General features: G+C 39.6%; 1 protein-coding gene across 1 annotated transcript in view; it reads right to left on the bottom strand.

Annotated features, from left to right (window-relative positions):
* BUB1 (BUB1 mitotic checkpoint serine/threonine kinase) overlaps window positions 1-22,053 on the bottom strand; it is a 52,557-nt gene extending 30,504 nt beyond the window's left edge. The window contains exons 1-9 of the mRNA XM_036751125.1: window positions 21,990-22,053; window positions 12,583-12,642; window positions 12,364-12,502; window positions 11,150-11,346; window positions 9,413-9,456; window positions 8,319-8,410; window positions 7,514-7,563; window positions 7,233-7,417; window positions 1,645-1,796 (exon numbers count right to left, since the gene is read on the bottom strand). Coding sequence (XP_036607020.1) covers window positions 1,645-1,796; window positions 7,233-7,417; window positions 7,514-7,563; window positions 8,319-8,410; window positions 9,413-9,456; window positions 11,150-11,346; window positions 12,364-12,502; window positions 12,583-12,642; window positions 21,990-22,015 — 945 coding nt within the window. The 5' untranslated portion in view covers window positions 22,016-22,053. The remainder of the gene's footprint in view (window positions 1-1,644; window positions 1,797-7,232; window positions 7,418-7,513; window positions 7,564-8,318; window positions 8,411-9,412; window positions 9,457-11,149; window positions 11,347-12,363; window positions 12,503-12,582; window positions 12,643-21,989) is intronic.
* Between the last annotated feature and the right edge of the window lie 4,781 nt (window positions 22,054-26,834).

Here is a 26,834-nt window from a genome sequence, read left to right as displayed (position 1 = left end):
TTCATTTCCTGATTTCCTTTTGTTGGTGTTTTTAACTTGGACTTGAAGAATTCTACTTTTGCTGTCTTAGTTATTAAAATCTGTGACTGTCACTGGCTTTTATTCTACATTGTACATATAGCTGAGGAAATGGGGACAGCTCTTGGCAAGAAGGGGCTTGGACAGCATTGGAAGGAACTCACATAGAACAGCCTTCTCCCCTTCTCCATGTATAGAGATAACTTTATTAATCATTGACACCTGATGATTAAGCTTTTAAACTACTCAACCTCCTTTCAATTTAGGAAGCAAAAAAAATTTGTTCTGTTCAGATTATTTCATTACTAGATGCACACAGTAGGTGCTTGATTGATGAATTATTTTTGGAGGAAAAAAGAAATAAAGTCACCACTCCAAAATGTGTGTTTGTAGGGAAGTGTAGATATTTTGTTAAAGGGTGGCTATATTAATACTATTTGTCTTACCAATAAACAAGAAAAATTCTTAAATGTAAAAGAAGGATGACTCAGAAGTCCAAGATTGTTTCTATTGGCAAACAGACTTACGGTCTTGGATTCTCTCTTAAAATAAAGAGAACATTTATTTTAACTGTCTTGTATTATGGTTAGTAGAAAGCAAATTGAACTATAGTGCAAAGTATAGGACTTGGCTTGAGTCCTACTTCTAAAAGTCATGTGACCTTGGGCAGGTTGTTTGACCTCTTGGTGCCTCAATTTCTGTAACTGCAAAATGGGCAGGTTGGACTAGGATTCACCCCAGCTTTAACAATCTATGAATAGCCTATCTATGAATATGAGAATAATCTAGAATTTGTCAGTGATGGGGAACTTTGCAGGTAAAGCCTAGACAGTTGCTTAAAACAAAGAAAGGTTAAATACTTTGCCCAGGGTCGCACAGTTGTTAAGTTTCAGACATCACTTTTAAACACAAGCCTCTCTAACTCCATGCCTAGAACTCTACCCGTTATGCTACATTGTCTTGACTGTGTAAATCACAGAGATTTTAGGTTCAACTACGTATGAAAGTAGAGGCTAAACTCCCTTTCTTATTCTGTTCCTACCCTTACAGTTTGCTGAGGATTTCAGAAGTTGTAGCCATTGCTATCTCAGTACTTGACCTCTTGTTAAACTGTGACATAATTAATCTTAAAACAGAAGAGAAGTCTAGCAGGCATATTGGATTAAAAATATTTTTAAAACTCTGAAAGCTACTAACCAATAAAACAGAGCTGATAAATGTTATAATAGGGAGGATAAAGTAGTTCTTCAGCACTAAAGATCAATTTTGGTTTAGGAGAGGGCCCATTCTTTGATACAGAATAGCGTTGCCATTTATTATTTGGGGGTCAGAAAACAGTACCTCCCAATGCCTTCCAGTCTACTTTTTAGAATCCTTTTCTTCCTTCAAAGCTTAGCCCAGGTGTCAGCTCCTTGGGAAGGCCACCCCTCATTCTCCCAGCCCAAAGTTGTCAGTGCTTTTTCTGGCACCAAATTCCCTCTTATTTTACTGTGATACTTAACCACTCATCTGTGCACATGCTTAGCCCACTCACTTCTGCCCTGTACAGCATTAGCTGGAGGGCAGGGATGCTTTCATTTTTTTCAATATACCGCAAGTGCTTCATTTGTAATAGGCTGAATTTACCTCAGCTCTACCCTGGAGAGTAGCTGCGTTTCCCTGTGATGTCTTCATCACTTCAGCCAACTGCTTGTGAAGTTCATCCATTTTCTGCTTTAAAAGCTGATCTTCAAAAGCATCGGCTTCTTTCCTTTTTAAGTATTCTTTGTCTTCATTCACTTGATGAAAAAATACATTAAAATACATTAATTTAAAGCCTTATACGTAAGATGTAGTTAAGACATATCTCTACACGTTTAAAGGTGATTTTTTTTAAGCTGTGGTAATTTGTGTACTTAATGCTAAGTGAGATTTCCACTGACAGAGTATTACCAACAGTCTGAGGAATATGATACTACTGAAATACTATACTTAAAATTTTGATTACATCTTTGTTGGTGGACCCCAACAGGATTTTTTAGGCCCAGAACCTCTTAATCTTATTTACACACACACACCACACACACACACACACACACATCCAATAACAATGTACCAAAGTTTTCAGCAACAAGTTTGGATCAACTTCAGAATAGTAGCTGTGAGCACAACATATAAACTTAGAAAGTTCTTGAGAAACTTAGTGAGACTGACTCCTCTGTAAGAGTTAAACAGAAACATGGTAATGTATATGAAAAGATCAGTCTAGAAAAACTTCTAAAATGGCAATCAACATTAACTCCACATAGAATGCAACTATTTACAGACCAGTCTTTGCTCGTGCTTGTAGTTCTGAATCCAACTGAATGAGGTATGTAGCTTAATACTTTGTTATCTACCCTGGGTGTTTTGGGAGGGGTTCTGGACACATGATTTCATCAGTAGTGGGGAACTTCCAGTGTGGAAAATTCCTCTACCAATTGTAGATCACTATTTTCTATAACTGATACTCTTAAGACAGTTGCCTGGAGCCCTGAAAGATCATGTGACTCATCTGTGGTTACAGTGTTTGCAGGTATCAATGGAAGGGATTTGTACCCAGGTCTGGACTCCAAGGCTGGCCTTTTGGCCAGTATACCACACTGCCTCTCAAGTTTTTTACTTATAAAAATACATTTTTTGGGGGGCCGAGCCAAGATGGCAGGTAGAAAGCAGGCACACGCCTAAAGCTCTCTCCCAGTACCCTCCAAACACCTATAAAAAATGGCTGTGAACAACTTCTGGAACTGCAGAACCCATGAAATAGTAGAGGGAAGCAGGGCTCCAGCCCAGAACTGCCTGGATGGTCGCTGGGTAAGGTCTATCACACAGAGCTGGGAGTGAGTTAGAGCAGAGCCCAGTGTGGGCTGCGCCCAGACCAACCAGACCAGGAGCTGGGTGGAACAGGCATAGCACCCTGAATCAGTGAGCTATGGCAGTTACCAGACTTCTCAACCCACAAACACCAAAGACAACAGATAAGGTTAGTGGGAAAAGCTGCTGGGGCAGAGTGAAAGGAGTTTGCGGGTAGGCCACCAGCTTGGGGGAAGCAGAGGTGGTGTAGCTACAGAGCTACAGCTGCAGTTGCTTCCAGCCCCAGGCCCACAGGATGGGAGGAATTAAGTGGCTGATCTGAGCAGGAGTGCAGAGCCAGCTCAGATCTGAGTGGCAGTCTGGGTTGGCGGTTCTTGGGGGAGGAGGAGCACTGGTGTGGCAGAGCTTGCTGTGTAGAAATAGCTCTGAAAACAACAGCACAGCCTCTCAAGCTTGGGACAAAGTACTCTACAAGCAGTCATACCCTGACGAAAAACTCAAGGGTCAAGTAAGTTGGCTGGGAACATGGCCAGGCAGTGAAAACACACCCAGATTCAGAATCAGACTTTGGAATCTTTCTTTGGTGATAAAGAAGACCAAAACGTACAGCCAGAAGAAGTCAACAAAGTCAAAGAGCCTACATCAAAAGCCTCCAAGAAAAACATGAACTGGTCTCAGGCCATGGAAGAGTTCAAAAAGGATTTGGAAAAGCAAGTTAGAGAAGTAGAGGAAAAATTGGGAAGAGAAATGAGAGGGATGCAGGAAAACCATGAAAAACAAGTCAATGGCTGGCTAAAGAAGACCCAAAAAAATACTGAAGAAAATAACACCTTAAAAAACAGACTAACTCAAATGGCAAAAGAGCTCCAAAAAGCCAATGAGGAGAAGAATGCCTTGAAAGGTAGAATCAGACAAATGGAAAAGGAGGTCCAAAAGACCACTGAAGAAAATACTACCTTCAAAATTAGATTGGAGCAAGTGGAAGCTAGTGACTTTATGAGAAATCAAGATATTATAAAACAGAACCAAGGGAATGAAAAAATGGAAGACAATGTGAAATATCTCATTGGAAAAACCACTGACCTGGAAAATAGATCCAGGAGAGATAATTTAAAAATTATTGGACTACCTCAAAGCCATGATCAAAAAAAAAAGAGCCTAGATATCATCTTTCAAGAAACTATCAAGGAGAACTGCCCTGATATTCTAGAGTCAGAGGGTAAAATAGAAATTGAAAGAATCTACCAATTGCCTCCTGAAAAAGATCCCAAAAAGAAGACCCCTAGGAACATTGTTGCTAAATTCCAGAGCTCCCAGATCAAGGAGAAAATACTGCAAATAGCCGGAAAGAAACAATTTGAGTATAGTGGAAACACAATCAGGAGAACACAAGATCTAGCAGCTTCTACATTAAGGGACTGAAGGGCTTGGAATATGATATTCCAGAGGTCAACGGAGCTAGGATTAAAACCAAGAATCACCTACCCAGCAAAATTGAGTATCATGCTCCAAGGCAAAATATGGACTTTCAATAAAATAGAGGACTTTCAAGCTTTCTCAGTGAAAAGACCAGAGCTGAATAGAAAATCTGACTTTCAAACACAAGAATCAAGAGAAGCATGAAAAGGTAAACAAGAAAGAGAAATCACAAGGGACTTACTAAAGTTGAACCGTTTTGTTTACATTCCTACATGGAAAGATGATGTGTGTAATTCATGAGACCTCAGTATTAGGGCAACTGAAGGGAATATATAGGAATATACATACACACACACACACACACACACACACACACACACACACATATATATATATACACACACATATATATATATAGACAGAGGGCACCAGGTGAGTTGAATATGAAGGGATGATATCTAAAAAAATAAAATCAAATTAAGGGATGAGAGAGAAATATATTGAGAGAGGGAGAAAGGGAGAGATAGAATGGGGTAAATTATCTCACATAAAAGTGGCAAGGAAAAGCAGTTCTTTTGGAAGGGAAGAGGGGGCAGGTGGGGGTAATGAGTGAATCTTGCTCTCATCAGAATTGACCTGAGGAGGGAATAACATACACACTCAATTGGGTATGTTAACCCACAGGAAAGGAGGAAGGGGATAAAAAAGGGGGGTGGGGATGATAGAAGGGAGGGCAGATGGGGGAGGAGGTAATCAGAAGCAAACATTTTGAAAAGGGACAGGATCAAGGGAGAAAACTGAATAAAGGGGAACCGGATAGGAGGGAGCAAAATATGGTTAGTCTTCCACAACATGAGTATTGTGGAAGGGTTTTACATAATGATACACATGTGACCTATGTTTAATTGCTTGCCGGCTTATGGAGGGTGGGTGGGGAGGGAAGAAGGGAGAGAATTTGGAACTAATAGTTTTAAAAGCAGATGTTCAAAAAAAAAGTTGTTTTTGCATGCAACTAGGAAATAAGATATACAGGCAATGGGGCATAGAAATCTATCTTGCCCTACAAGAAAGTAAGGGAAAAGGGGATGGTTGGGGGGAATGGGGTGACAGAAGGGAGGGCTGACTGGGGAACGGGGCAATCAGAATATATGCCACCTTGGAGTGGGGGGGAGGGTAGAAATGGGGAGAAAATTTGTAATTCAAACTCTTGTGAAAATCAATGCTGAAAGCTAAAAATACTAAAGAAATTTAAAAAAATACATTTTTGTTCTCCACAGTCTATACTCACTTAATGTTGCTGATTACTGACTCATAAGTAGAGATGATTACTTTTTTTTGGGGGGGGGGCAGACCTGGGGGTGGAAGTGGGAAGGAGAAACCAGAACACGAAGGATAGAATCCAACATATTTACATGTTCAATAATCAATGAAATCTGAGGTTTATTTTCCTTCCTCCAAAATTCATACTATCACAATAAATTCCAAACATATAGAAATCCTACGTAAGATTTCTATATTATGAGTGGAAGACTACTGTACATAGACTCTACATAAGTGGGATGATTTGACTCACTATGTTTTACCCAAATCCTCATATTATGTAAAAGTCCATTTTTAATTCTTCAGTAACAGTATTTATCCTGGAAAACACCCATGAACTTAGATGTTAAACATGGATCTTTTCTTCATAAGAAATAATTTACCTAGAGATCTAAGAACACTACTTGTAGAAATCATAAGACCCTAAATATTTCAATGCAGTCAGGATTTCTTTCATGTGTATTTTCCTCCACTCTTATAGATGGCTTCCCATCCCCACCTTCCTAACTGATGAAACTCCTATCCATATCTTCTACAGACAATCTACCCAACACATCAGAAACCTTCCTCTAGGTCTTTTTATGTTTTGTGGGTACCCGTAGAGGACTTGGGATGTCCATCTGTTATCCTTCACTCTTGCTATGTAATTAGCCCAAATACTTTTGGAATGATATTCCTTTTGCCACTTTTGCACACAAGGCAAGAGTACAGAAATGACTTCATCCAACAAACACTTGAACTTTTGGCCAAGAGGAAAGAGTTAGTGATGGGCAACATCAGTTTAAAATAGAAAATAATTTCTAAAACACTACAGAGGAGCACAGTGGAAGATTACAAGCAGTGTTGCCCCATAAACCTACGTAAAGCAGAGGAGAAAAATCTGTTACTCTTGGAATAAGACCCAACTAAAGCCTACCAAACCAAGAGTGCCATAGATGAAGCTGGCAGGGGAACAAAAGGGAAAAGATAGAATGTGTCAAACCCTAAGAAGCAAAGATTACATCAATTAAACAGGAAAGGTAGAAGATTAATTTTGATTAAAATCTTGGACATTAGTTGTGTCAGACTGCTGCTTGCCCATGTTCAAGTAACTTCTCAAACTGAAGGTGGCAGTGTATAAGGCAAATGTGGGAATGCTACATGAAAGTCATAAGTCACTTTGTTTTCACCAGTATTCTAGACTTGGATACAGTATGATATTAAGATTACCTATGATAGAAACTCAGATTTAAAACATTGGAGATCTCAGATGTAAACAGCTCTCTTAGATTTAAACAGATTTCTCAGATTTAAAACAATGGAGATGGGAAAGTTGTGGCCAATTTGGTGATGTGATTAGTTAGTTGATTTAGCTTAAGGCAAGTGTTTAAGAGGCATGACTAAAATGGGGGCCATATACTCACTCCATAACACAGTGAGCTATATGGGAAGAAATTCACTTCATTTGACTTAGGATCCTGCCGGAATTCATAGTGAGCCCTTAGCTACTTATCTTGTTAGGATTTAGGGGAAGGCTCTTCAGCTCTCTTGAGAGTAACTGAGAGCACGTTCTCCTAGAGGAGGCTAGTATACAATATGAGCTGGATCACATGGCCCTTGAGATAAGGAGTAAGAAGTCAAATAAAAAGCACAATCATAAATACCCCATTCTTTTTGTTTTCTCATTTGCTTGTGCTTCTGAGCTCTCAGTTCCTCGAAGGATAATTCTGAATCTCCGCAAATTAGCTTATCTTTGCAGTACATACAGACTTGCTTGACATCACTCCTGGATGCTAATGAAGATTGCTGGACTGAATAGCCTGATTTAGAAATGATGATACGTTGTTCTCTGTAATGGAGAGACATGGCACATAAATTTACCACTTATACTTTATCCTGCTCTTCTATAAAGCAAATCAATTATTTAGGCACAGATTGTACTTGCATTTTTGTTTCTTTATTGTGAGATGACTGCATTGAAGAAGGAAGTGAATCCTAAAAAAAAAAGTAGACAAAAAATGCAATGGATTCTTTCCAATAAAATACATTTTTACTCAATCAACTCTGCCTAATAGTTTGAAACTGCTAAAAACAATTAAGTACTTTTGTTTCTTTAAATAATATGTTACCACTAATATTTGAGGCTTCTACTCAGTGTGTTTATCTTACAATAAAGGGACACTTGTGATACTGGCAATCAGGAAGCCAAATACAAAATAAAATCTAATACATCACTTGATGTGGGAGAAGGATCCCTAAATTATCTTGAGACATCCATCAAAACATAATCGTTGCATCAGTCTATTATAGTTGTGTCAAACTCAAAAGACAAACAAGTAACAACAACAACTGGTTCAGGCTATACTGGGGGGTAACAAATTTGGTACCTTTGGTCTACCATACCAGACACTGGTCAGACTCAAGTACAAACCTGCTGTCTTCACTTGCTGGATTAAGTACTCTTCCCAAAAATCTGACAATAACATAACTATATTTTCTGTGGCAGATTTTCTCCCAACCTTAAGGGATATTTAATAATAATAAAATAATAATTTTTGACATGTAATCTCAGAATGCCAATCAACTCCTAATTAGCTACATCTTAAAATCTCACCTTAAGACAAAAATTCTCAAATGTCTACTTGATTTTCCTATCCCAAATTTTATTAAGTTGATTGATGACCAACAACTTTGGGCAATATCATTCCTAGTCCTCCCATGAGTTTGTATAACTATTATTTTTTGGCTACCTGACTTTTAGGAATGCAAGCTGGGTCACCATTTTCTTGAAGTGATCTTTTTGTTGTCATTTGATTTAAAATTTGAGAATTGCGAAGGGGTTCTGAAGAAAAAGAAATTAATGAAATAATTAGTCAAATAAAAACTCATAAGAAGCAAAGCTATGAAACAAAAGATTATAACTATACTTGCAATATATTTGAGAAGATCATAAATTATTCACATATTGCTCATATATAACTACTTTCATTATTTACTGAATGCTTCCTAGAGACTCTCTTCTAATCAGTTCTAATCATTGCAGGGGATAAAAGGAGTTTTAAAAAAATTCTAGTAAGCTCAACTAACAAGACAGGCCATTTTGAGACTGTTGTTGAAATGTGAACTTTTCTGGGAGGAGATGAATTTATTCATTAGTAAGTAGCATTAAACACATAATTTAGCATTTAATTTGAACTTAACGAGCTTGTTGATACAATTATATCTTATTCTTTTTGTATGCTCTGTAGTACCTCACAGACCTCTGTTTAATATAATAAATGTTTAAAGTAATAGGTGTTTAATAAAAGCAACAGTGTTTGGGGGCCAAGAATTAGGTTATTTTGTAACACGAAGAACTTTGAGGGGAAAGACAAGTTTGGGGTACTGAATTGGGGGGGGAGGGGAGCTGTGTGAAAACAATAGAAACCTAGGGAAAGAGAAACAGGAGGTTGTTAAAGATATTTCATCTATTTAAAATTTTGCTCACGGCTATCCTCGTATCCAGTAATGGAAATCACTCATGTATTCAGCTCGCATGGTTCCCAAGATCCATATCTTAGGATAATAGTGCTATAGCTCAGATATACTTTAGGTTAAATAGATTTTTGCAAACTCTCTTAGATATAATTTATTATACAACTGAATAACTTTACAATTAGACTTGTTTATAAATTGGGGGCTAACTATGCTGAGCATGTTCTGTGCACTTAAAAAATGTTGCCTACAGGAAAGAACCTCCGTTTACCTTGTATCCTCCTATATCATCTAGTACAGCATTCTAGGTATTAAAGACTATTTTTGTCTAAATTAGTAACAACTTCAACTTAGGAAAATGTAATTTTACCTGGAGCTGGCAAATGTGTTCCAGTGAATCGGTTCTGGAATAAACTAAAAAGAGAGTAGGAGTTAAGAATAAAATTTAACGAAAAGTTGATATCACTTTCAAATATGCAATTTTGTAAAAAGGAAGATTAAACTGAAATGAACCTATTAAGAGACTGATAAATTCATGTAAATTAATATGACATGAAATGATAGGGTTGCTTTCAATAAACAAACTTTATAAATGTTCATTATACCATATAGGTTAATGGCTCCTTTAATGGGTCTTATCACCATGAGTATTCTGTTCAGCAATAAAGATTGTAACTCATCTGAAGATGCTTCATGCTATGCAAGTCTTGTCCACGACTTTCTATAAAATTAGCCTTAGGTAATCTATCTAAAGTGCTACGGGCCTTCCTCTCATTGTTTTAATATTTTGGTTAGTGGTTCAGCATCTGGGCTGTTCACATAACTTTTACACCTCCTCATTCTTGCTACACAACTAGACAAATATTTTTTTCTAATCATACATATTCTTGATATCTTTTTTTGTTATTTATATGATCATAAATTTAGAGCTGAAAGAGAACTAAGTTTTTGCATACAAGTATGCAATATGCTGCAGGTTACTTATGTCCCCTCACTATCCTTTGGTCCTCCTGCAATATTGAACTGTTTGATATGGTCACAGTATACCATTTGCAGCCATGTAGAATCACCCCAAGAATACTGGTGTAAAAAAATGAAATATATGCAGCAACAAACAGCTCCAGAATCATTCTGCACTGTCACCCCAAAGTAACCTATTCTCCTCTCTTCTTACTCAATTTGGACCCATCTTAGTGCCTATCTAAGTTATGTACTAATCAACTACATCACTAGGCTTGTCTATTTAAGTTTACATCATAACCTTGGCAACAAATTTTTCATTTGCTGGGCTTTTCCAGTGAGAAAGGTTAAGTAGATTTCTTCTGAAAGACTAGATCTTACCGAAGAAGACCTAACATTCAAGGGAATCAACATCTCATCCACAAATGAATTAGCTATAGAACTGTTTAAAGGGAACTCTACCTCTATTTGGATTTTCCTTAGAGCATGCATCATGACCTTCAGCAAGCAGAGTTCCCTGTTTTGGATTTCACTTAATGTTACATCAAGGAATGTTATATAACTGTGGCATATGTTAAAGAGACTCTGTTTGGAGAACATTTAAGAAGGTGTCTTGCTCTACTGGGTTAAATGCCTTTTTGTAATCAGTGATAAACACAGTGGGATGTTGTGGCCTCTAAAACTCCAAGTCAGTTGTGGGACCATTAATATATGTCTGTTATAGAATTGTCTGCAAAAATTCCTTTCTCATGCTTCAGTCAGGTATACCCTTGATACATGCATAAACTATTCCCAAAATTCTTAGGTATAAAAAAGTACTTAAAAGTATTTTTTAAAAAGTACTTAAAAGGGCTGCTGTAATCTTGGTCACTTTTCTCCTCCTCATTCTTTTGGGGAATGATTTTTAAAAAGTGACTGCTGAGTGCCTTTAAAATTCTGCCCTTGAGAATTGCTCAAAGAACTCATTTCATATTTATTAGCTATAGCTAAGAGAAGGGGTAAATACAACTTACAAGTAACAACTAAGTTTGAGATGTTTAGGAAATATCTATTTGCCAAGAACAAATACTGTGTTGCATAATGTGGAAAACAGTACTTGCAAGGAACATTACTTAACTAAAGCAGATTTAGAAATCTGATAAACTACCTGTATTGTTGATGCAATATTTCTGTAGGTTCTGCCTGGTTTTGAATTCCTTGATGAAAAACAGCATTGGCACGCTGCAGATCTCCTTGGACTTCAAGGTGCTGAGCCCAAGCTAAATACAGAGCAGATGACCTGATACCAATCCCTTGGCAGTGCATATATTCATAAAATTGATGAGGTTCACTGTTAAATTCAGCCTAATTTAGAAAGCAAAAAAAACCATTACCTTCAGATGTGTTGTAGTAACACAAGAATTCCTATGCCAGGTTAAACACAGGGCTCTATTTTGCCAGGTATTATTGCCAAAGATCCTAAGTGTTATGCTATAGAAAGGCTTAGTTGACTTCTAACGTCAACCTTAAAAGTTAAATATACCCCAAATTTCCTTAGCTGCCACTTCTGGTCCTACAATTCATAAATCTACATTAAATCTTTAGTCCACTTATAATTCTTCCATATATAAGTCTTTGAGATGAGTCCCACAAGTTTATTTCCTGTTGAGTCAAGTAGCACTTTAATTTGTCCTAAAATTTCCTGTCAAATTTCAAAAGTTTCTTGACCAGTCCCAGTATCCTGGGAATTTGTAAACAAGGGTATTCATTATTAATGCATTTATTAGTTATTTCATTCATATGAATTTCAAAATATTGAAAAATTCTAATCGTGTCTCTGATTAACCTTTGCCATTCTAAAATTAAGAGTTTGAACTGTTTCACTTTGACTTCTTAGACAGGCCCCTGATTTAATTTTAGTTGCCCTATTCCTGATATGCCACTTCTCCCATTTCACAACCAAAAAACCCACTAAGCCCTCTGCCCATTTTCCTCCTAGGGTCTTGGATACTGAACATTCTGACCTAAACCATTTATAGAGATTTTGGTCTTATCTCACCTTCTAATCCACCCCATAGCTTTCCTAAGTTAGTCATAAATTTTTAACTGACTCTGATATTCTTAATGAAATCTATATTCTGACACTTTCTCCCCACCAACAGTGCAGTTTCTTTTCTCATCTCTCCTATAAGTCTTCCTTTGATTTAATTAGTTTTATTCAGTAATGATAATATTTTCTATTGCTATGCACAATTAAGGGAAAAAGATTGGAGACCAAGATAAAAAGTCTTCTTATTAAAAACAAACAATTTTAGAATTTTAGGCATTATGATTAAATATCTTGACACGTTTGTTTCAATAACACTCTAAAAATATACTCACAAATTTTACACAGCAATTAATGAACCTTGGATCACTGTGGTACCTCTTCTTATCCAAAAATGTTTTGACTAGTCGTTCTAAGAGTGTTGACAAAAATTCTGTATTTTGAGTAAAATTCTCTTCTGCCCATTGTACGTATCTGAAACAAGAATATTCGAAAAAGTGTTTAAGGTTGATGTTTGTTACTTTTTAAAAGGTAAAAGTAAACTGAATACTAACCTTTCCCACAGATCAAGTGGATCATCTCCTCTGTAGTTTTGTACATGGGCTTCAAACATTCTAAAAAAAATGATGAAAACTAGGTATTACTGTGGGGCTAACGAAAGCAAGAAAGTGTGTTCTGATTTTAGGCAGTATTTATTACTTATGTACCCTGAAACGCAAGTTTAAAAACTGGGCCAAAATATAATTAATTTAAAATGCTTAAAGACAGTATTCAATCAGAAAGTGTTGATTTGAAATTAAAATGTCGAGTCTGGCAATCTGTGCCTTAATTCAGGTTTGTACTCTAGGAAAAAACCAAAATGATGCCTTTTTTCTGCTTTCATCCCTACCCCACCCCCACCCCCACCCATGACCTAATATCCTAGCTATTTTTCTTTTGATATGAAAAATATGGAAGCTTATATATAATCAGCAACTTCTAGGGAAAACCTTAAAATTATTACAGTATGAGATGTTGTACAAAGGGGGAGTCTAAAGAAATTTAAGAAGGAAAACTACTTTCAAATGAGGATAGGGATGGCAGTTAAAGTAGAAAACATTTTGTGGAGAAATTAATACCAGACCCTTAAAGAGATTCCCATAGGTGGAAGGAAAAAGAACCTATTCTAAGCATGTGGGAAAGGAAGAATAAAGAAGCGAAAACTTGGGCAACATGAGAAAAGGTGTAGTTGTGTTTGGTTCAAACAGACCATAGGTAGGGAAATAGTGTGAGAAGGATGGAAAGGGATGCTGGAGTCAAATTATATAGGGCCTTGAATGCCAACATAAAGCCCTCCTCCTTCCCATGTGGAATATCACTGAAATGTGGAAGCAAATCCCAGAGGCTAAAGAGTTGGAATGAATCTCAGAGGCCATGGTGTCCAACCTGTAACTGAACAACAATCCGTACCATGTCATGGCTAATAAATGATTAGTCTCTGCTTGAAGATCTCTGGTGAGAGAAAAGCCACTGCTTCATGAGGCAGCCCACTTAATTTCTGAATAGCTGATAGCAAGTTTTTCCTTATATTAGGCCAAAATTTACTTCTTTGCAACTTTCACTCACTCCCAGCTCTACCCTCTGAGGTAGGGCAGTCCAAATGTAATCTTTCTTCCATGTGACAGCCTTTCCAATTCCTGAAGACAGCTATCATGTTCCCTACAAGTCTTCTGGTTTTCAGGCTACACATCCTCAGTGCCTACAACAGATCCTCCTAGGGTAAGATCTCCAAGCAACTGTCAGCATCTTGGACATTTTCCAATTTATCAATGTCCTTTCTAAAATGGCCTGCCCAGGATGAAAAATAATATTCCAGATATAATCTGACCATGACAAAGAACAGTGCTATTATCACTTCCCTAATCCTGGTCACAATATTGTCCATATGGTGGAAAATCTTTTGTATGTGGGTATTACATTTGGTCCTCCCCACAAGCCTGGGAGATTGGGGCCACTCTGGTCCCCAAGGGTGTGGCCCAGGGTTACCTGTCTAGTAAGAGGCGGCACCTTATGTTTTCCTGACTCCGAGTTCAGTGACTAGACTTACTGTCCCAGCCCGCTTCCTCTGTAGCTCAAAAGAGCCTTGGTTTTCTTGGCTGCTATGCCACAATGCTGACTCATAATAAGCTGGCAGCTCACCAAAGCCCCCTATCTTTTTCAGATCTGATGCTATTTGGTCAACCTGGAAACATATCTTTTTGAACTAAAACTCTCTCCCTATTCTCCTACACTTCATCTATATTCCAGCCAAACCACTTATTCAATATTCCTTCAATTGGGCAGCTAGATGGCGCAGTGAGTAGAGCACCGGCCTTGGAGCCAGGAGGACCTGAGTTCAAATTTGGGCTCAGACACTTGACACATGTACTAGCTGTGTGACCTTGGGCAAGTCATTTAACCCCAATTGCCCTGCCTTCCCCCCTCAAAAAAAAAACCAAAAAACAATATTCCTTCAATATACCCTCCGAGTATTTTTTGTGGTAGCAAAGTCATAGAAACAGAAAGGGGTTCCCTGATTGGGTAATGGCTGAAAAACTGTGTATGTAATGGAAAATTATTATGTAGTAAGACATAATAAACAGCAGGAACCTGATAATTGACAGTCACAGTAATAGCTAGTATTTATATAGCTCATTCTTTAAATCTATGATCTTATGTGATCCTCACAACCCTGGATTGTAGGTGCTATTCATTATCTCCATTTTACAGATGAGGAAATCAAGGCAGAGAGATTAATGACCTGCCCAGGATCACATAGCACACTATATAGTAACTACCTAGTTGCCTCTAATTAACATATTAATAAGGTAAACATGGGAAAACTTGTATAAACTGTGGCAGAATAAGAACAATATATGTGACTGCAATAATGTAAATAAAAAATACAAACAGGGGTGAAAACATGGAATAACTAACATGACTAGTATTGGGCCTGGGGAAATGATTAATGACCAACTATTCTCCCTAGAGGTATAGGGATCTATGTAGACTGAACAATCTTGTCACTGTACTGACTGGTTTTATTTAACTGTTTACAAAGGAGAGTTCATAAAGTAGAGGACATGAGAAAGAGGGGGCAAAAGAGGGTTTTTATATTGATAAATTACTTATATTAAAAACAAAAGAAATCAACAAAACTATTTTCAATGACCTGGTAGCTTCCCCGCTGCCACACCTTTGCTTCCTTCACTTGGGAATATCCTACCCCAGTATGTCTTGTCTAAATCTTCAATTTTGAGAGTCCAGGGTTTCACTGCACCTTCATAAAACCATCCCAGATGTCCCTTCCTACATGATGCATGAATCCTCAAGCATGTTATTACCTCTCTTATGGCAACCTATTTGATTCTATAGTTATCTGTATTCACATAAAATTATAAAAATGGAACACTCCTTGCAGTAGAGCTGGACTAGAATCTAGCCAAGCCAGAGTACCGCCCAGCATCTCCTGCAATTCCATTTTAACCATTAGAACACCAATTCCTGGCTCTAGGGGGGCAGAGCCAAGATGGCGGCTGGAAAGCAGGGACATGCCTAAAGCTCTCCCCCAGTACCCTCCAAACACCTATAAAAAATGGCTGTGAACAACTTCTAAAACTGCAGAACTCACAAAATAGCAGAGGGAAGCAGGGCTCCAGCTCAGGACTGCCTGAATGGTTGCAGGGTAAGGTCTATCACATGGAGCTGGGAGCAGAGGGGAGCAGAGCCCAGAGTGGGCTGTGCCCAGACCAATCAGACCAGGAGCCGGGTGGAACAGGCATAGCACCCTGAATCAGTGAGCTGTGGCAGCTACCAGACTTCTCAACCCACAAACACCAAAGAAAACAGAGAAGGTTAGTGGGAAAAGCTGCTGGGGCAGAGTGAAAGGAGTTTGCGGGTAGGCCACCAGCTTGGGGAAAGCAGAGGTGGTGCAGTACAGAGCTACAGCTGCAGTTGCTTCCAGCTCCAGGCCCACAGGGTGGGAGGAATTAAGTGGCGGATCCCAGCAGGAATGCAGAGCCAACTCAGATCTGAGTGGCAGTCTAGGTTGGAAGATCTTGAAGGAGGAGGAGCGCTGGTGTGGCAGAGCTTGCTGTGTAGAAATAGCTCTGAAAACAACAGCACAGCCTCTCAAGCTTGGGACAAAGTACTCTACAAGCAGTCATACCCTGACGAAAAACTCAAGGGTCAAGTAAGTTGGCTGGGAACATGGCCAGGCAGTGAAAACGCACCCAGATTCAGAATCAGACTTTGGAATCTTTCTTTGGTGACAAAGAAGACCAAAACATACAGCCAGAAGAAGTCAACAAAGTCAAAGAGCCTACATCAAAAGCCTCCAAGAAAAACATGAACTGGTCTCAGGCCATGGAAGAGTTCAAAAAGGATTTGGAAAAGCAAGTTAGAGAAGTAGAGGAAAAATTGGGAAGAGAAATGAGAGGGATGCAGGAAAACCATGAAAAACAAGTCAATGGCTGGCTAAAGAAGACCCAAAAAAATACTGAAGAAAATAACACCTTAAAAAACAGACTAACTCAAATGGCAAAAGAGCTCCAAAAAGCCAATGAGGAGAAGAATGCCTTGAAAGGTAGAATCAGACAAATGGAAAAGGAGGTCCAAAAGACCACTGAAGAAAATACTACCTTCAAAATTAGATTGGAGCAAGTAGAAGCTAGCAACTTCAGGAGAAATCAAGATATTATAAAACGGAACCAAGGGAACGAAAAAATGGAAGACAATGTGAAATATCTCATTGGAAAAACCACTGACCTGGAAAATAGATCCAGGAGAGATAATTTAAAAATTATTGGACTACCTCAAAGCCATGATCAAAAAAAGAGCCTAGATATCATCTTTCAAGAAATTATCAAGGAGAACTGCCCTGATATTCTAGAGTCAGAGGGTAAAATAGAAATTGAAAGAATCCACCAATCGCCTCCTGAAAAAGATCCCAAAGAGAAGACTCCTAGGAACATTGTTGCCAAATTCCAGAGCTCCCAGATCAAGGAGAAAATACTGCAAGCAGCCAAAAAGAAACAATTTGAGTATTATGGAAACACAATCAGGAGAACACAAGATCTAGCAGCTTCTACATTAAGGGATTGAAGGGCTTGGAATTTGATATTCCAGAGTCAATGGAGCTAGGATTAAAACCAAGAATCACCTACCCAGCAAAACTGAGTATCATGCTCCAAGGCAAAATATGGACTTTCAATAAAATAGAGGACTTTCAAGCTTTCTCAGTGAAAAGACCAGAGCTGAATAGAAAATCTGACTTTCAAACACAAGAATCAAGAGAAGGATGAAAAGGTAAACAAGAAAGAGAAATCACAAGGGACTTACTAAAGTTGAACCGTTTTGTTTACATTCCTACATGGAAAGATGATGTGTGTAATTCATGAGACCTCAATATTAGGGTAACTGAAGGGAATATATAGGAATATACATAAACACACACACACACACACACACACACACATATATATATATATATATATGTATATATATACACACACACATATATATATATATATCTATATAGACAGAGGGCACAGGGTGAGTTGAATATGAAGGGATGATATCTAAAAAAATAAAATCAAATTAAGGGATGAGAGAGGAATATATTGAGAGAGGGAGAAAGGGAGAGAAAGAATGGGGTAAATTATCTCACATAAAAGTGGCAAGAAAAAGCAGTTCTGTAGGAAGGGAAGAGGGGGCAGGTGAGGGGGAATGAGTGAATCTTGCTCTCATCAGAACTGACCTGAGGAGGGAATAACGTACATACTCAATTGGGCATCTTACCCCACAGGAAAGAAGGAGGAAGGAGATAAAAAAGGGGGGATGATAGAAGGGAGCAGATAGGGGAGGAGGTAATCAAAAGCAAACACTTTTGAAAAGGGTCAGGGTCAAAGGAGAAAATTGAATAAAGGGGGATAGGATAGGAAGGAGCAAAGTAAGTCTTTCACAACATGAGTATTGTGGAAGGGTTTTACATAATGATACACGTGTGGCGTATGTGGAATTGCTTGCCTTCTTAGGGATGATGGGTAGGGAGGGAAGAGAGGAGAGAATTTGGAACTCAAAGTTTTTAAAAACAGATGTTCAAAAAAAAGTTTTTGCATGCAACTAGGAAATAAGATATTTAGGCAATGGGGCATAGAAATCTATCTTGCCCTACAAGAAAGTAAGGGAAAAGGGGATGGGGGGCAGTGGGGTGACAGAAGGGAGGGCTGACCGGGGGATGGGGCAACCAGAATATATGCCATCTTGGAGTGGGGGGGGAGGGTAGAAATGGGGAGAAAATTTGTAATTCAAACTCTTGTGAAAATCAATGCTGAAAACTAAAAATATTAAATAAATAAATAAATCCTCCCAAAAAATGAATACCAATTCCTTGAGATTAGGGCCTATGTCTTCCTCATGGTCATATTCCCTTCCCAGCGTTTAGCAAACAATACATTCTACAAAGAAGGTACTCAACAAACATTTCTTTAATTTCAGAGATAGAAGGAATCTTGAAGATGGTCTAGTCCCTCCCCACCCTGCCCCTTTTTAAGGCAATGCTATCACTACAAATTGTTTCTTCTATTATCCCCACTCTATGACCTATGACCTGTCCTATCACATCTCTCTCCCTTTGTGTCTAAATTCCTTGAGTAGGCCAGTTATAATCAGTGTCTCCACTGCCTTTTCTCTTACTCTCTGCTTTTAACTTCATCATTTAACTGAAGTTGCCTTTTCCAAAATTACCAATGCTCTCTCAGTTGGCGAGTCTAATGGCTTTTCTCCAGTCCTCATTCTTGACTTTTCTGCACCTTTGGACACTCTTCCTTCTATGTTTTCATGAAACTGATCTCTGCTCGTTTTTCTCCTAACCTGTCCAACTGCTTATTCTCAGTCTCCTTTACTGGATCTTCATCTATGTCATGCTCCTTGCTAATTGTGCCTAACCCTTAAAGCTCCATCCTGGGCCCTTTTCTCTTCTCCCCCTATACTATTTCACTTGGTGATTCTATCAGCTCTCATGAATTGAATTATTATGTATATGCAGATCTATTTATACAGCCCTAACCTCTAGCTAGGTGGCCCAGTGGATAGTGCCCCAGGCCTGGAGTCAGGAAAACCTTCAAATACCACCTCAGACTTTACTAGCTGTGTGACCCTGGGTGGGTTACTTCACCCTGTTTGCCTCAGTTTCCTCATCTGTTAAATGAGCTGGAGAAGGAAATGGCAAACCATTCTAGTATCTTTGCCAAGAAAACCCCAATGGGATCATGAAGAGTTGGATGCAACTGAAATAACTGAAAAACAACAAATCTCTCTTGACCTCCAGTTCCACATCTCCAAATGTTTATTGGATGTCTCAGATAAATTCAAGGTGTTCAAAACTGAACTCATCCCCTCCCACCTTCCCCCTCCCAACTTTCCTATTAGTATAGAGAGCTCTACTGTGCTCTCAGTCACTCAGGCTCCCAACTTAAATGTCACCCTTGACTCCACCCACCTCCACATTCTCTCAGTTGCTGAGTTCTATTGACTCCACCCTTTACTCGTCACTGCCACCATCCTGGTATAGGCCTTCCTCATCCCCTCACACCTGAACAATGGCAATAGCGTACAGTTTGGTCTCCCTGCCACAACCTTCTCCCCACTCCAGTCCATCTTCTAATCAGCTTGTCAAACTGATCCGCCTCAAGCCGAGGTCTGACCATGTCTCCCCTCTATTCATTAAACTCCACTGGGCTCTTTATTGCTTCCAGCATTAAATATAAGATCTTGTTTGGCTTTTAAAATTCTCTATGACCTGACTCCTTCCTACCTTTCTTGGCTTTTAAACCCTAATTCCCCTCAATATACCCCACAAACCAGTGATTCTGGCCTCCTTGCTGTTCCTTGAACAAGACACTCCACCTGTGGACTCCAGGCATTTTCATCAGTTTTTCTCTATGCCTGGAATTCTCCCCTTCCAATTCTCCATCTCCTGGCTTCCCTGACTTCAAGCTCCAGGTTAAATTCTATCTTTTTCTGCAAGAAGCCTTTAACAATCCTTCTTAATTTCAGTTCTTTTCCTCTGAAATTACCCTTAATTTTACTTATCTATATATTTATCTATATATCTACACATAGACACATACAAACATCACTAAAGAAAATGTTCTCTTGGTTTAGCTCTGCATTGTTTCATATATGTCTTGCAAGGTTTCTCCAAATCCATCCCTTTTGTCATTTTCTCATTAATTCTTATACCTTCTCTCATGATACCGTCACTACCCTAGCACAGACCTCATCACCTCAGGCCTAGACTTTTGCAATGGACTGCTGGTTGCTCTTCCTGGCACACGTCTCTCCCTACACCAAGTCTATCCTCCACTCTACCATCAAAGCGATCTTCCTTTTAAATCACAGGGCTTACAGTGACTATCCCCTCTCAATAAACTCAGTGGATCCTTATTACCTTCAAGATCAAATATAAAATCCTGTTTGGTGTTCAAAATCCTTCATAATTGGTCCTACTCCCTTTCCAGTCTACTCATACCTCGATACTCTGTGATCCAATAACACCGGCCTCCTTGCTATTCTATTCCTTCCACACCCCACCTCCAGGCTCCAGGCATCTTCACTGGCAATCACATACACCTGGGATGCACCCTCATCTCTGCCTCCTGGTTTCTCTTGCTTCCTTCAAATCCAGACTAAAATCTCACTTTTTGCCGGAAACCTTTCCCAATGCCCCCTAGTTCTAGAGCCTTCCTTTTGTTGATTATTTCCAATTTATCTTGTTTGTACCTAGTTGTTTTCGTGTTGTCTCCCCCATTAGAGTCTCCAATAAGCTCTCTTCCAGCTCCTTGAGAGCAAAGACTGCCTTTGCCTTTCTTTGTATCTCCTGCTCAGCACAGCACCTAGGCACATAGTAAGTGCTTAATAAGTATGGATTGACTGATGGATAAGACTATCAAATTCATTCATTTAGGCAACAAGTCTTTACTATGTGCAATGCCCAATATCAGGATGGGGGTGGGGGCGGTGATAAATCCTGGCTCCGGCCCTCAAGAAACTTTCATATCAAAAAGACAGGTAAAGCTGATGTGAAATGCTACTCTTTCCCCATAGTTTTAATGACAACTGACTGCATTTAAGGAGCAACACTGGACAAAATAAACCACTACTCTACCTGACAGCTCTCTGGTCCTCCGTTTACTCATCTGCAGAAAGGAGGGGGAATGACTGAAACCATTTTTAAAGGACCTTTCTGCCTGTAAGAGTATCAGGTTCACTTTGTGGTCTAGCCTGGATAGTCCCCTAGGCAATGATGCCCTAGAAAATGTCTGAGCAGCTGCAGCAGCAGCATTGGCATCATCATCATTAGCAGCAGCAGCAGCCAGTGGACCAAACCTTCGCCACAACAGAACTAGGAGGTGGCCGTGCAAAGGCATCGGGCCAGGGAGGGGGGGCTCAATCCAGCACTTGGAGCTTTCCAGGAAGGCCAGGAATCACAGCACGGAAGGAGGTAGGGAGACCCCCGATGCTCACCCCAGTGCCCCTCTAAAGTTCCCAACCCTTTTCACTGTGCAACGACATCGGGGAGGGAGAAGGGAGAAGGCCGTTCCAGGGACACTGACAATAACAAGGGTTCAGTCCCTAGACTAGACCAACCCAACACCACTCCCCCGGGCGCGCCGTCAGGCCTGGTCCTCGGCGGTTGGAGAGCGTAACCCCTTGTGAACTTAGAGGACCTGGTTCGAATCCAGATCCTGTCATTTGCTTCCTGTAAGAAACTGGACGAGCCGCTTCACCTCTCCGGGCCTCAATCTTATCTGTAAAATGGGGGCTTCCGGCTTTTAGTTCTAGCAACGAAACCCACCCGTTCCCCCGTCGTTCGACTTAGTATCCCCATCACCACCACCACCACCACCACCACCACCACTGCCTCCAAGCAGGGACTCACAGCAGGGCATGTTTTGGGTCGTCCATGGCCTCCCAAGTCGAACACACACATACACACAGACAAATCCGGGCACAGCCAACACCGGCCGGATTCAAATCTCCCGCGCAGGCGCAGCCCGAACCCCGAGCGTTCCCAGAACAACGCGGTCATTGGCCGCTCGCTGAAATTGCACCTAGCCAATCAGGAGCGCAGTTGCTGGGAGGCGCTCCTTCCTGAGCCTCGGCCAGTCCCGCCCATTGGCCCTATGCTGGTGCGCCTGCGCGCAGCACCCTGACTGTGTTTTGTGAATGAGGTTGGTTTGGAAGTGAAGCGCTTCGTCTTTGTCAGGCTTGGGGCTTTAGGGCGTCGCAGGTTTGGAGCTGGGAGGTACTTTGGGGGCCATCTAATCCGACCCCCAAATTTTACAGAGGGGAGGTCTGAGGCCTAGAGAGCTTAAGAGATTTTCCAAGTTACCAGGTAGATTCATGATTTGAACCCACGCCCTCTGATGTCGTTCCAGAGCCTTGGCTCTTTCCCCCAGTTGACTCTTGCTGGACAGTGGGGGCGGGAGACAGTGGTTGTAGCCCTCTCATTTTACGCCAAAGGAAGCTGAAGCCAGAAGAGAGGGAAAGTGACTTATCCAGGGCCCCTAGGCCGACCTGGAGTGAAGAGGGGGACAGGGGAGAGAGAAGGAGAAAGTCCCGACGGTGTTTGACCTTGACCGGTGGAATTGCGGTTTAGCGGTCTACAAAGTGATAGTAATCTAATTTTTAAAAAAAGGCTGCCCCTGACCTTTGTTTTGTTGCTGTGCACCAGAAATAGGTGACAGAAAATAATTATAATCGAGATAACCATCATAGGATTTAGTGCTTGGAAGGTCCTTTAGAAATCTCATCCACCTCCCCTCATTTTTTTAAGAAGGAAATACTGAGGCCCGGAGACTTGCTAATTAGTGAAGCCAGGTTTCAAACTCAAGTCTTCTGATTGTAAAACCAGGCTGGTATAAATGTCTGGGAATGGGGAGAGCAAAGAACTGTGTAGTCTCTTCCTAAATTAATACATTAAAATGCATAATTATACATAAATTAGGGGTATATACTAATAAGTGGGAAATAGAATGTAGTATTATGGATGTTAAGGGTCCTCAAGCTTTGGAGATGAGGCAACTGATAGAAAGGTTGGGCCTGTGTAGGTAGTAGAAAATGTTAAACACCAGAACCTACTAGATCGGCTACTTAATATTTATATTTATCAGCTATGGATATTTATTACTGTTTGCTTCTAACGGCCTGTTGAGCCGCATATGCTGAACTAGATTCAGGTTTTGAATCCTGAACGTCCAGTTCAGTGCTGTAGTATGGTCTGTTAAAAATAGCAGGCTATGTATCGCTTGTATGTACATATTTGCTTGCTTGTTGATTCTCCTATTAGATAGTGAGTTCCTTGAAGTTGGAAATTATATTTTGTCCCAGGATTTAGCACATTACCTGGCATATAGTAAGCACTTAATAAATGCTTAAATGACTGACCATTGACCGGACCTCCCCTACCTGTACTTACTGTATGTCACAATACTGCTTCAGAGTTACACTCTTAACACATCAGTAAAGCCACAGCTTGCTGGACTGCTTAGGCTTGGAGTTTTTTCATTGCTCCAGATCTGATTTTTGCCATATCTGTTCATTAGCTGAAACACTGACTTGCTGTTTCTTCCTTTTAAGAGGAACAGTTTTACAACAACAGATGACTAGTTTAGATTGACAAATATTAGCCTAGAGAAGATAGACTTCTCCCTACTGCCTGGAATGAACTTCAGGAACTGGAGAGAAAGTGGTACTCTTCTCAGGGATACCCCTCTTCTTCTGTTGGCCAGGTTGCTGCTTTGCCCTCACAATTATTAGTAACACAATGAATTGATGAAAGGTATTCTATAATTGATGACAATACTTTGTCAAAATTGATCACATAAACAAAATTCACCTTAATGATCAAGGATAATTTTTTAAAAATTTTCTCTGCATTAACTTGAATGCATGCATTGTTATAAATTTGACTCAGAGAGCAGAGGAGAGGATATGCCAATCTACTTCAATGATAGGCTTATATAATTTGACAGTAGGGCCAAGTTAGACCTCTGTGTAGCAGAGCAGCTCTGGGCAGTTCATACCCAAGTGACCCCTCTCAGTTATCCATGATCCTAAGATTATAGATTTAGAGCCCATCTAGTCTAATCCTTGTTTGATTGTTTACAAACAAAGACTTAGTCCAGGAGAGGTAAAATGATGTGACCAAGGTTGTAGATAGCAGAGGAGGGGTTCTGACTCAGGTCCTCTGACCTGAATTTAAGTGGGATGACTTTTTCTTCAGCTTATTTTCCTGAAATATTAATTGAATTTTCTTTGTTGCCTGTTCTTTCTCACTCATATATTCATCTTATATTCTCTTCTTCCCCTTTTTATAGTCACCAGCTAAAGTCCTTCCATCAGGACTACAACTAGACTTGTGATCTCATTGGTATAGGGAACTACTGAGTGAGGAAATCCCCTTTGCCAAGGCAGATGGCACCTTTTCTATAGTCTTAGAGAATAATACTAATAGGTGATGGTGACCTGTCCAGGGTCATACAGCTATCTATGTCAGATGTGGGACTTGAACTCAGATTTTCTTGACTTTGAGTTCCTTCTCTCCACTCAGAAAATTGCCTAAATCTTGAGGGTCTCATTCTTCAACTGTTTTTTCATTTCATAGATTGAAGGAAATCTTTCTCTTCTCACTAGTTCTATGTTGTCTCATTCCTATTTCAGTTATACATTCCTTTACCTAGTCTGTTCTATAATAGCCATTGTCTATGTATCTAGTCTGAGGACGAAGTTCTTGGAAGATTATTTGAGTACAAAAATAGCTATCTGAGTGCAATTTTACCACCACTGTTGCCACATCTCCTACCAAGCCAGGAATGGGGAGTAAATGGAAGAACGGCTCTCACAGTTTCCATTATTTGACCCAAGTGCATTACTAAACATTGTGTCTTGAACCTAAGCCAGTTCTTGCCCAGGCTCAATAACAGTTGGTTAAATACCTTGACCACTGTAACAAAGGAAGTTTGGAAGAGGGTCAACTTCAGGGCAGACTATGTTAAGTTTTAGATATGTTGAGTATGAGATGCTGATGGGACATCCGGTTGAAGATCTTCAATGGCAGTTGGCATTGAAGGAGTGAAGCCTTTTTCACACCTATCACATTTATAGGGTTTCCTTTTGTGTACATTCTCCAATATTTTAAAAAAATGGGGTCCTGTTGAATCTTTGTCTATAATATTCACTACACATATAGTTTCTTCCCTATGTAGCTTTTCTGATGTCTAAAAGATTGAGTGCTTATTGTATCCTCTTTCCTACTGATCACATTTATATGGTTTCTCCTGTTTGGAAATAGGAGCTTCACCTGAATCCTTTTCTGCACTCATGACATTTATAGTATTTCTCTCCTGTGTGAACTCTAACAATATTGAGATTTGTTGACTGAAATGAAGCCTTGGCCAGACTCATCACATTTATAGAGTTTCTCTCCTGAAAGGGTTCTCTGAATTTTTTCAGAAAATTATAGGTATTTTCTCTTGCGTGGTTTCACTGATAGATTATATGATTTGCAATGGAAATGTCCTTGCATTTATTATATCCATAAGGTTTCTATTTCATTAAGTCTTCCAGTTGACCATTTCACAGTTGTGCCATGGAGAGTCTTATTCTACTAAGTCATATAATTGTTGACCTTGGAATCTCTCTGAGCCCATTTACATGAACCATAAAAGGATTAGTTCTCAACAATACATACTTTTCATAGAATCACGAAATCTCATATTGTAAGGGACTCCAGTAGCTTTTTAATCCAACTTATTGCAGAACAAGGCTCTCCTCTATACCATACTTGGCATGTACTCATCCAGCTTTACCTTGAAGACCTCAAGTGAGGGGAAATTCACGGTTTCCTCTAGTAGCCCATTTTACCTGTGGGTAGCTCTGGTTATTAGCTTTTGTCCCCCCCTAAGTTGAGTCTAAATGTACATCTTTGTAACATTCACCCAGTGCTCCCAGTACTGCTTTCTTGGTCCAAGAAATGCAGTCCCTCTTCCATATGACAACCCTTCAAATGCTCAAAAATAGCTATCGTGTCCCCTCTAAATCTCTAGGCTAAACATTTCCAATTTTTCAACAAAGTCTATTAAATCATGATTTTGAGGACTTTTACCATCATGGTTCTCCTCTCTCGGGAATCTCTTCAGCTTATAAGGTTCAGCACTCAAATTTTTGTCTGAGCAAGGGTTGGTACAACACAGCTACTGAATCAAAAGTTCTATAAACTATGTCTCATTTGATACAGCCTGATTGCTCTCTTAACTTCCATATTATATTCATATTGAGTTTATAGTTTACTAAACTCATAATTTGCTATATTTGCCAAACTCATAATTTACTATATTTATTATTATTACTCATATTGAGTTTAATGTATACTAAAACCTCTAGATCTTTTTCAGAAAAAAACTATTATGTAGCAATATCTTTTCCTACCCTCCTTTACGTGTAAGACTTTACCTTTATCCTTACTCAAGTTCATCTTCTTGGATTCAGCCCCAAATTCTAGCCTGTCAAGAATATTTGAATCTTGACTTTCATCCATTTTGTTAACTATCCTTTTTACTTTTTATCATTGTAAATTGTACAAGCATGTAATCTAAGTCTTTATCCAAATTACTGGTAGGGATAAAGGCTGGGCCTGTGGTTTCATTGGTATAGGGAGCTCACTAGTGAGTAAATACCCTCTACCAGTGTAGGTTAGCATCTACTCTGTGACTTAGAATCTTAG

This window comes from Trichosurus vulpecula, chromosome 3, assembly GCF_011100635.1.
Source record: "Trichosurus vulpecula isolate mTriVul1 chromosome 3, mTriVul1.pri, whole genome shotgun sequence".
Classification (NCBI taxonomy): Eukaryota; Metazoa; Chordata; class Mammalia; order Diprotodontia; family Phalangeridae; genus Trichosurus; species Trichosurus vulpecula.
The sequence above is the reverse complement of the archived record's forward strand: the minus strand, read 5'-3'. Positions and strand labels throughout refer to the sequence as shown.